We start from the raw sequence: 11,123 nt of genomic DNA on the forward strand, positions 1-11,123 counted from the left end.
TTTGTTTATTTAATTTGAAATTAAAAGCTGCCTCCAATATTTCCTTGTAAAATGGAAATGTGTGCTAACCAAATCCATGGATCCTGCATGTGTATTTACCTTATCTTGGTAAGCGAGTCACTAATTGTTTATACGTATCAACTTGATTTTCAATATTTTTTCACTAATCACATTATTAGAACCCGTCATCCTAAAGAACACCATCTCACTCCCAATTTAATCATTTCTGCAGATTCTGTATAATGTATGAAAAATTTTGCAATCCATAATTAGGGTGTTACCACTGCCATACCATCATCCATGTAGCCACACAAATGCCACAATCAATTCTTGCACATGAAAAAGCTTTTGTTAAGATAATTTTTTATAAATAATGTCTGGACGTCTAAAATTCTTGTCATGGTCGGATAAATTGTTTGACAGTTAATAAAACCAAAACCACTAGAATGTGGTATATATGACCCATATATACAAACCAAAGAACAGCGGATCATTGTTTGACTTGCCAATCAAATAGTTTATTGCCGCATTGGCATCCCCGTTTTTTACTTTTGATCTACGATAAAAATTAATATGGTTGTACAAATCTTTGCGTGTGAAGCCAGCATGACGATATCCACCTTTCTGGAACGCAATGTATCCTATAATATGGCACGTCTTGACACCAAAATTATGAAGATTTTCCACTTGGACTTTATCAGTAACAGTGAGACGACAATTGGCCGGAACAAGATGCGCAAATTGGGGGGGCGTCAGATCATGGTTGTGAGATTCCACAAAACATGATACCTTCCATCTTTCGCAGCCGTAGTCAAGCTTTACCCTAAGCTGAGCTGGACATTTGGTTCGCGTGAGTGACCTTGCCTCCCTTGATCTATCATCCAGATCAAGATACCTCATATTCCTTTAGCCCTCCTTATTGCAAACAAGTTGCCTGCAAATGATTCTACCTTCGTTATCCCTAATGACGTCGTCCTTCCACATTACAAATCCATGCCAATAAGCATAAGCGTTATAAAATTGGCAAGCCTCATCCTCTGTCCTAAACTCCAGGTTCCAAATATCCTTCACCATTAAAGCCGCTATTCTTTTTACACCACAATCTTTTTCACTCTTGCTAGTAGAATCCAGCGAATCCACATCATCATCTTCAGCATCATCTTCTGCATTCGGTTGATTATCGAAATCATCACCCAAATCATTATCAGAATCATTCTTAACATCATCCTCATTTGTGGATATAATTTTACCCCTACAAAAATTCAGGTTGGTGACAAAAAATGTGAATAAACAGAACCAATGGCAGCAACTACAGGAAACTAACCTAAGCTGCATGTAAAATTACCAGAACCAAACCCAATTAAACTAACCCAATTGTTTACGACTCCAGTATAAGGTTTTAATTTCAATGCCCTAAACCTAGCCACAGCATAGAACTGGATAATGTGACTTAATTTCCAAATTCTAGAATAGCAACTCAACACTCTAAACAGAGAACCGTTGAAAAGGCATAGTCTATCATCAAAATTAAACTAATCTGGATTAACAAAAAAACTTAATCGGACATACCTTGTTGACAACCAAAGGTTGAGCTTGAACAGGCAAAAATAAACTACTGGAGGGAGGTGACCTTACCTAATCCACCGTACCTAATTCGGAGGCAGCTGAAAAATAGTGATGGTAAACCAGCTACCACCAGCCACAGTTTCCTCACAAGTAGAAGTTCAGCTACAAATTTCTCTACTGGAGCCACATCATCAGGTTAGCATTTGGCCTCTCCTCACTTGACGTCGATGCCTAGCCGACGGAACCAGAGTACCAGTTTTGGCTCCTGTAACTCGAAAGAGATAATACTTGCTAAATGGATGTTGGGTTGATTAATGTGTGGTATAACATACAACAAAGGGCTGAAGGCCACAAAAACGAAACAGGGTTGGGTACTATGGATGTGATAAGCTCAAGAATTTATACCGGTAAGGAATATCACAAGATTTTTTTCGCGTTGCAAGTATAGTTCTCAACCGACAAACAATCCGCAAGTATCAAATTTAGAAGGAATTGGTTGTCACAAGTTCAACCCCAATAAAAGTAACCGAAGTATTCAAACCTCGGATCGTCTCACAAGAAATGGGCAAACATGTGCATCAACATTGGTTAGAATTCCGGAGTTGCAAGTCATAAACAAGAAATTAAACTAGGAATCTTAATGAGCAAGTAATTTTTAAATGCAAGAAACTAATCCAAACAACTAAAGCAAGAAGTGAGCAATTCCAAACTAATAAGATAACTTCCAATATAATTCTACTCTAAGGCTAAACAAATAGCTATAACTAAGGCAAAACAATTAGGATTTTTGGGTTTTCAAATATGAATAATAAAAGCAACTCTTGGCTAAGCATGGGAACTGAGATCGCCATCCTTGTCTCCATATCAAACATTGACAATTATGAGGTACCAACCCATCAAGTCTACTTCTCAAAAGGCTTAAGTACGTATTGTCTACTCCTAGGCTTGAAGTACGTTAAATAGGTTTGATCACATCAACCCATAAGTCCCAACCTATCTACTAATTAGATTAGTAGTGGGTTAGTGTCAATGGGTATCAAATTGATCACCTAGGGCTCTCAAATCACCAATTCAATGAGACCCAATGACTCAAGGTCACTCAATTCCCTTAGCTTATACAAAGAGTAAAGAAAACTACTTCATAATCAAAGGAAACATTTCATCAAACACATGGTAAGCATTAATAAAAGACATATTCAATTTGCAATTAAATTAGAACTAACAAGTACCCACTAACAATTATCAACATACAATCACTCAAACAACACAATTAATCGTGGAAATCATCAATGCAACAATAATAAATCAAGATCCACAAGATTCATGAAATGGGTATAAAATGATAAACAACAAGGAAACATAAAACTAACACAAGATCTAAACAAAATTATACTAAGGAATTCAAATTAAACAATTAAAACTAGTAATTAACAAGATCCAATTCAAAATTCAACAAGGGAAGATCAAATTAAAGCTAGATCTAGAGAGGAACAAGGATTTCTCTCTCTAGAAGAACAAAGAACCAAAAACTAGCTAAAAATTGTGTCTAAGTGTAAAATGATTGATCCCCCCTTTCCCCTAGCATCCTTGGGTCTTTTCCATGCAGAACCAGCTTGAATTTGTGCCTCTTCAGCCTCAGAAATCACCAGGCACGATTTCCTTTAATGAGGTCACGTGCAGCTTTTCGCGCGTGCGCGCCATGTACACGTGCGCACCGGTGTGGATTTCCTAATCTGCGCGGATGCGTCCATCCTTGCGCGCTGCTTCCAGCTATCCACATCCACGCGTGCACTCAAGGTGCGCGTGCGCGCCCATGCTGAAATTCCCAAAATCCAAATCTTCATGTTCCTTCCTCTTGTGCATGCTTTCTTCCTCTTTTCTAGGCCATTCTTGCCCTATAAATTCTGAAATCACTCAATAAACACGTCACGGCATCGAATGGTAATAGAAGAGGATCAAAATATAGCAATTTTAAGGTAAAAGAAGCATGTTTTTCATCATGGAGCAATATTAGGAAGAGAACACAAAACCATGCATTTCTTGTGAATAAGTGTGAAAAATATTGACAAAACCCCCCAAATTCTACACAATATAAACCATAAAATTGGGGTTTATCAAATCTCTCCACACTTAAACCAAGCATGTCCTCACGCTTAAAATAAAAAGACCAAAGATCATGGTAAGAAAGGGTTTATGAAATGCAAATTTCCTAAATAAATGCATGTAACTAATGTAAAATCATCTACCTACTTGGTCAAGGATAAATCTATCCTCCAAGAACACATATGAGCATACGGGGTGAGAGTAATATGTAGTTCATAAATCATACCAATTCGAACATCACTATGAAGTGCATAAAACTTGCTAAATGAACGCTTGTAAAAGCCGGGAACAAGGAGTTGAGCACCGAACCCTCACTGGAAGTGTATCCGCTCTATTCGCTTGAGTGTATAGGGTCCGTCACTCAATCCTCTCCTAATCATGCTTTCTAAGATTTGTCTTTCTTCTAACAATTAACAATTACTTAATGCATGCTTACAAGTACCATGAGGTCTTATTCATGGGTTGTAATGGGGCTAGGGTGAAGGTAAGGATGTATATGGTCAAGTGAGCTTAAAATTTAAGTCATTGATTAACCTAGGATCCCACTAGACACGTAGAACAACCTATACAACTATAATACAATACCTAGCTACCCATGAGTTTCACTTTTTGCATACTCATGCATTCTTTTCAATTCACATCCCATATGCATTGTTATTATTACCTTGTCTTGGGGCATTTTTGTCCCCTGTCATTGCTTTTTCCTTTTTTATTTTATTTTTGTTTTTTCTATATATATATACTATTTCCTTTTCTTACATACTCATATATACACATAAAAATTTTTTTTTCTTCTTTTTGGCCCCCTTTTTCCTGGGATTTCATGTACAAAGATTTCAATGCATATAGTTCAATCATTCAATATATGAGTATGTTCCCAAATCCCAGAATTTTCAATTTTAATTACAAATACACACCTTTACATCTACCCAAGTTCCCAAGTACACCCTCCCATTTGAATGACACACACCCTAACTTACCTAAGCTAATCAAGGATCCAAATCTAGGGACATCCATTGTTTTTTACTTAGGGTTATTGATGTGCTCTATTTAGAACAAAAAGGGTTTATCATGGGCTCAAAATTGGTTATCAATGGTAGATAAAAGGGTTAAGGCCATTTGGAAAAAGTGACTATTCAAATGATGGCCTCAATCATGTAAATTCATTCATACACAAAGTAATGGACATATAGAATCAGACAAAGCAAGGATTATAATCATAGAGAGAGAATAATACACACAAGAATGGAAAAGAGTGGTTAGAAGATGTAACCACACAATAGGCTCAAAACTCACATGCTTGTGTTCTCAGCTCAATCACTATGTTCCAAAATACATTCTTGAAGCAAGTTTACCGTAAAATTTTTTTGCAAAATTGGTAGGTACCCCAAAACACAGTTTCTTGGGGAAGAATTCATTATTTTGACTAAGCAACTCTATAGAGACTAACTATCATATAAGGAATATTTACAAGCAAAACTAACTACACATGCAATGTACTAACTACTAAGCAAAAGAAAAATCCCTGGGGGTTGAAAGGAAGAGATTGTTACCCATGGAGATCGGTTGAATGACCTCCTCACACTTAGAAATTAGCATGGTCCTCCGTGCTACCAACAATGCGCAAAGGACGGTCGGGACCGAAACCTTCACTATCCCCTTCATCAGAGCTCCCATCACTTGGGTTTGAGGTGGACGTGAATATCTCGGGTTCCTCCATGCTAGGGGTAACACAATGCAGAAGCTTCTTGATGTAAGTGTATCGGCGTTGGTTGTGCTGCTCATATCTATCAATCTTCCGGTGTAGATCTTCTATCCTTTGATGTGTAGATCTTTGTCGTGGTGGTGACGATGAGGTGGAAGGAATAGTATATGGAAGGGCTATGTCAAGGTTTGGGTTGTTCATGGGGAGATGTAAGTATTTTCCTCTTGGGACCACATCGCCCTTAGCCGGAATTATAGCCTTCGTGTCCATGTCTTCCCAAGGAACACCCGCAGTAGCAACTAAATCAGATACCAATGCTGGAAATGGCAAATTGTCCCGGGTGTGGACTTGTCCAATCGCTTGCTTGACAAGAAGCGGAATGTTCACCGGTCTCTCCGTGAGAACACACCAAACAAGCAATGCGAGATCCGCCGTGAAGGACGACTTATGAGTGCTAGGTAGCACATAGTGGGATAGGATCTGGGCCCAAGCTCTAGCTTCTACAGTGAGAAAACGTGCATCAATGCACTTGGGCCTCATCTGGAGTCAACCATGGGTCCAAAATGTCTCTGGTTCAGCAATGACTCGGAGGATCGAGTCCCAATCAAACCCAAACTTTTTTCGCTGACGTAAGACCTCTTGGTAGCCATCCATATTACTTGGTACCGGTAAGACATTAACCACTTGCTGAATAGCCTCTTCTGAAACTGAAACTTGCTTCCGGTGCACGTATACCGATTGAAGAGAGGGAAGATGGTAGTTAGTGTTGAATTCTACCACCCATGAGAGGTTGACCTCTTGTGGTTTTCTCAGAAGAAACTTCCATCCTCGCCATTCAATGCGGGGTAGAATACAAGGAGCAACCTTGTCCGGCGGGGCGAGTAGATGCTCGGCATAATAGTTCCTCTCAACCATGGCGGTGAACACAAGTTCACAGAAGCGGTTGGGGAACCTTGAAGAATCCTTTGCCGGTTTTCTCTTCTCATTTTCATCAATAGGAGCGGGTGCCTTTGCCTTCTTAGATAGGGGTTTGGCTCCTAATGAAGAGTGCACCTTAGAGTTAGGCCTTTGGGATGCTCTCTTTGCAGCTGGTTTCCTTGAAGCTTTCTCCTTGCCTTTCTTGGTGGCCATCCTAAAAAAGGAAGGGAAAAAAGAAAGCATTAAACCCAAAGAATCATCTCAAAAAAAAGCATGCAAGTGAAAGATAGTGCCAAAAAGAAATATTTCAACAAAGTGATCATATAGATATGGGTCACAACACTTCGCATGGGATGCAAGAGAAAGTAAAGCATGCAATATGACATGAGAAGAATAATCTCAAGCATCCATAACAAAGAGCAAGTCATGTTCAATGAGTATCTAATTTGCAAGCAAAGTGGACTCAATGCATATAGAAGAAAGCAAGTGAGTGAGGAGGAAGCACCAAATTGAAGATACATGATTAAAATAAACCAAAATGGCATTCGTACATTTCCTCGAACACTTGGTGTGCAATTATCAAGCAATGAGCAATTATGAGACACTCAACCAATTTGAATCCCAAAATAAAATATCAATCATCACACAACATCACTTACATGACAAAGACAATGGGAGACAACAAGAAGATCTATTAAAGCAACTTAAAACTCAAATTCAACATCCATGGAAAAACAAGAAAAAGGAAAAGTAAACAAAAAAAAAGCAAGTAGTATAATCATGTAACTAAAAGAGAAAATAAGTAAATCAACAAGAAAAATCTAACTAGAAGAAGAGATTATTCAAAGAAAGTAATAGATGAGATATGGAAGAAGTAGAACCTTGAGAAGTGTAAAAGAACAAGGTAGAATTTTCTTTTGTAAAAATGAGAAAGAGATAGAAGAGATGTAGGGCCACCGGAAGTGGTGGTGGTCGCCGGTAAGTAGCCGGAGACGGTGGTGGTGGATTGTGGAAGAAGAAGAAGAGAAGAGAGGTGATGGAGTAGGAAGAACAGGGCGCGCTAGCTTTAAAATTGGTTCGCGCGACCGGCGCACGCGGGCACGGTGCACTGGCGCATCGGTGAGGGTTGGACGAGGGACGCGTACGCGTCAAGGGCGCATGCGCGTGAAGTAAGCTGGGCTCCTGGCACAGGATTGGCACAAAGTGGGCCTAAATCTCGGGTGAGTTGTACCAGAATTGGCTTGTAGCACAGGCGCGCGGACGCGTACAGTGCGCGGACGCGTGCCTGATGGGGTTGGCTACCGGCGCAGACGCGCGTAGTGCGCGGGCGCGTCGGTGTGGGCACAGGCTAGGCACAGGCATGGCACAACTCTCTGGTTTTTGTACCTGGGAGTTCATATAATACCATCGGTGCGCGCGCGCACAGTGCGCATGCGCGTCGATGGCCAATTTGCAAGGGGCACGCAGGCGGAACGTACGCTGGCACATGGGTGCCTAGCACGAAATGGGCATAAAGTGGGCAAAACTCTCGGGTTTTTAGCCCAGGAGTATAAAATGCACCATCGGCGCGCGCGCGCACAGTGCGCTCGCGCGCAGATGCCCTTTTTTCTTGCCTTTTTTTTTTGTTTTTAATACAACATAGAGAAGGCTATTCTAACACATTCTTGGCAGGTGTTTAAGCTAGTAGTCAAGGGAATACTTCACAAATTCATGAACTACTCAAAACATAGTATTCTCTCTACTTCAACAATTCATCCATGGCAAAATGATGAAATCTATCTAGATATCCTAGTTATCCAACAAGAACAATAAAACTAGCATTCCTAAGCAATCAACAACATCAAGAAGTCACAAAATTCACAAGAATCTAGAGCTAAAAGCAAGTTGGTATACACAAGGAAGATCTTACCACGGTGGGGTGCCTCCCACCAAGCACTTTTCTTTAACGTCCTTAAGTTGGACGGTCCTTTGCTTAAGCTTCCTCTCCTTTTGGTGCATCCTCAAGTAGGAGCACTTCCACTTCTCTTGGTGACTTGTAGCCATGGTACTTCTTCACTCTATGTCCATTCACTTTGAAAGTTATGTAACTTTGAGGGTCAAACAATTCTACCACTCCATAGGGCTTTATCTCCTTCACCTTGAAGGGTCCTTCCCATCTAGAACGGAGCTTGCCAGGCATAAATCGCAGCCTCGAGTTGTAGAGGAGAACCTAATCACCTTCTTGAAAATCCTTCTTTCGGATGTGATGATCATGAAATGCTTTAGTCTTTTCCTTGTAAATCCGGGCATTCTCATATGCCTCCATTCTCAAGCACTCGAGCTCCTCTAGTTGTAATTTTCTGGCCATACCCGCCTTGGTGAAATCTATGTTATACTGCTTTACCGCCCAATAGGCTCTATGCTCAATTTCCACTGGAAGGTGGAATGCCTTACCATAGTCGATCCGGAAGGGACTCATCCGTAACGGAGTCTTGTAGGCCGTCCTATACGCCCATAGTGTATCTCTTAGCTGGAAGCTCCAATCCTTCCTTTATGGATTTACCACTTTCTCCTAGATTCTCTTAATCTCCCGGTTGGACACTTCTGCTTGCCCGTTGGTCTGTGGGTGATAAGCAGTGGCAACCTTATGCAATACCCCATAGCGCTTGAGCAATGCTTCTACTTTCTTGTTACAAAAGTGAGATCCTTGGTCGCTCACGATTGCTCATGGCGACCCATAACGGCATACAATGTGATTTCTAACAAAAGAAACAACGGTATTGGCATCGTCAAGGCGGGTAGGTATTACTTCTACCAACTTTGACACGTAGTCAACTGCTAACAGAATATATAGATACCCACTTGAGTTGGGAAACGGTCCCATAAAGTCAATGCCCATACATCAAATATCTCACAGAACAACATAGGTTGCTGAGGCATCTCATCCCTTTGGGATGTGTTTCCTAACTTCTGACACTGATGGAAGAACACACAAAACCGGTTAGCATCCTCGAATATGGTTGGCCACCAGAATCCACAATCCAACACTTTTTTAGCTATCCATTGTGGGCCAAAGTGGCCACCATATTCAAACGAATGGCAAGCTTCAAGAATAGGTTGAATTTCTGATTCTGGCACACACCTTCGAATTACTTGGTCCACGCCCCTCTTCTACAAGTGAGGGTCATCCCAAATATAGTATTTGGAGTCACTCCTCAACTTGTCCCTTTGGTTTTTAGAAAAGTTGGAAGGGAATATTTTTGCAACCAAGTAGTTTGCCATTGGGGCAAACCAAGGAAAGCTATCCGATACAGCATGCAAACTATCCAATGGGAATGAGTCATTGATCAGGAATGGTTCAAATTTCAAATTTTCAAGGTGGCTTAAATGATCCGCAACAAAGTTTTGAGACCCACTCCGGTCCCTAATCTCAATGTCGAATTCTTGTAAAAGCAAGATCCAACGTATGAGTCTAGATTTTGACTCATTCTTTGTCAATAAGTACATTAAAGCTGCATGATCCGTGTATACCACTATCTTGGATCCTAGCAAATAAGATCTGAAGTTATCTAAAGCATGAACAATAGCTAGGAGTTCCTTTTCCGTAGTGGTATAGTTGGATTGTGCTGCATCCAGTATTTTAGAAGAGTAAGCAATGATATAAGGGAGTTTACCATCGTTCTGTGCAAGCGCGGCACCTACAGCATGGTTTGACGCATCGCACATTATCTCGAATGGCAACGTCCAGTTGGGGCCTCGCACAATCGGTGCTGTGGTGAGAACTCTCCTTAACTCTTCAAACGCTTTCACACATGCACTGTCAAACTCAAAGTCCACATCTTTTGGAGTAGGCGCGACAATGGCAAAGCAATTTCGCTGAAATCTTTGATAAAGCACCTGTAGAATCCTGCATGTCCCAAAAACGAGCGGACCTCCCTCACAGATGAGGGGTGAGGTAAAGTGGTGATAACATCGACCTTGGCCGGGTCTACAGAAATGCCTTCACTAGATACCACATGTCCTAACACTATGCCTTGTCTTACCATAAAGTGACATTTTTCAAAATTCAAGACAAGGTGAGTGTCAACACATCTAGCTAAGACCTTGGCCAAGTTCTCTAAGCAACAATCAAATGAAGTTCCATAAACACTGAAGTCATCCATAAAGACTTCCAGACAATTCTCCATTAGATCGGAAAAGACACTGGTCATACACCGCTGAAAAGTAGCAGGTGCATTACATAGTCCAAGTGGCATCCTTTTGTAGGCAAAGGTGCCAAAAGGGCAAGTAAATGTTGTCTTTTCCTGATCTTCAGGAGCAATGTGAATTTGGAAGTAACCAGTGAATCCATCAAGAAAGCAATAATGGGATTTACCCGCCAAACGGTCTGACATCTGATCGATAAAGGGCAAAGGGTAGTGGTCCTTTCTTGTAGCGGCATTCAATCTTCTATAATCGATGCACACTCGCCACGCATTTTGTACTCTCTTGGTGACCACTTCACCATCATCCTTTTTAACCGCAGTGATGCCCGATTTCTTGTGAACATCCTGGATCGGACTCACCCACTCACTGTCAGAAATTGGGTATATGATACCCGCATCAAGAAGTCTAGTGACCTCCTTCTTTATCACATCAAGGATGGTCAGGTTGAGCATCCTTTGCGGTTGCCTAACCGGCCTAGCTCCCTTTTGGAGAAATATACGATGCATGCACTTGCGAGGGTCAATCCCCACAATATCAGCTAGGCTCCAACCAATTGCCTTCTTGTACTTTCTTAGGACATCTAGGAGCTTTTCTTCTTCCTCACTAGAAAGCTCACTAGCAATAATGACTGGAAACTTTTAGTTGT

At 41.0% G+C, this 11,123-nt stretch overlaps 1 protein-coding gene across 1 annotated transcript; it reads right to left on the bottom strand.

The window, feature by feature from the left end:
* Positions 1-441: 441 nt before the first annotated feature.
* On the bottom strand, positions 442-900 carry LOC107620750 (protein FAR1-RELATED SEQUENCE 5-like). The gene has a single exon (XM_016322876.1). The coding sequence runs from the start codon at positions 898-900 to the stop codon at positions 442-444; it is 459 nt and encodes a 152-aa protein (XP_016178362.1).
* Positions 901-11,123: the final 10,223 nt, after the last annotated feature.

Source organism: Arachis ipaensis, chromosome B10 (genome assembly GCF_059453495.1).
Source record: "Arachis ipaensis isolate K30076 ecotype BB chromosome B10, ASM5945349v1, whole genome shotgun sequence".
NCBI lineage: Eukaryota > Viridiplantae > Streptophyta > Magnoliopsida > Fabales > Fabaceae > Arachis > Arachis ipaensis.

Bases quoted from the DNA above. Each gene is read 5' to 3' on its own strand.
- LOC107620750 (XM_016322876.1), bottom strand. From the start codon at position 900: ATGAGGTATCTTGATCTGGATGATAGATCAAGGGAGGCAAGGTCACTC.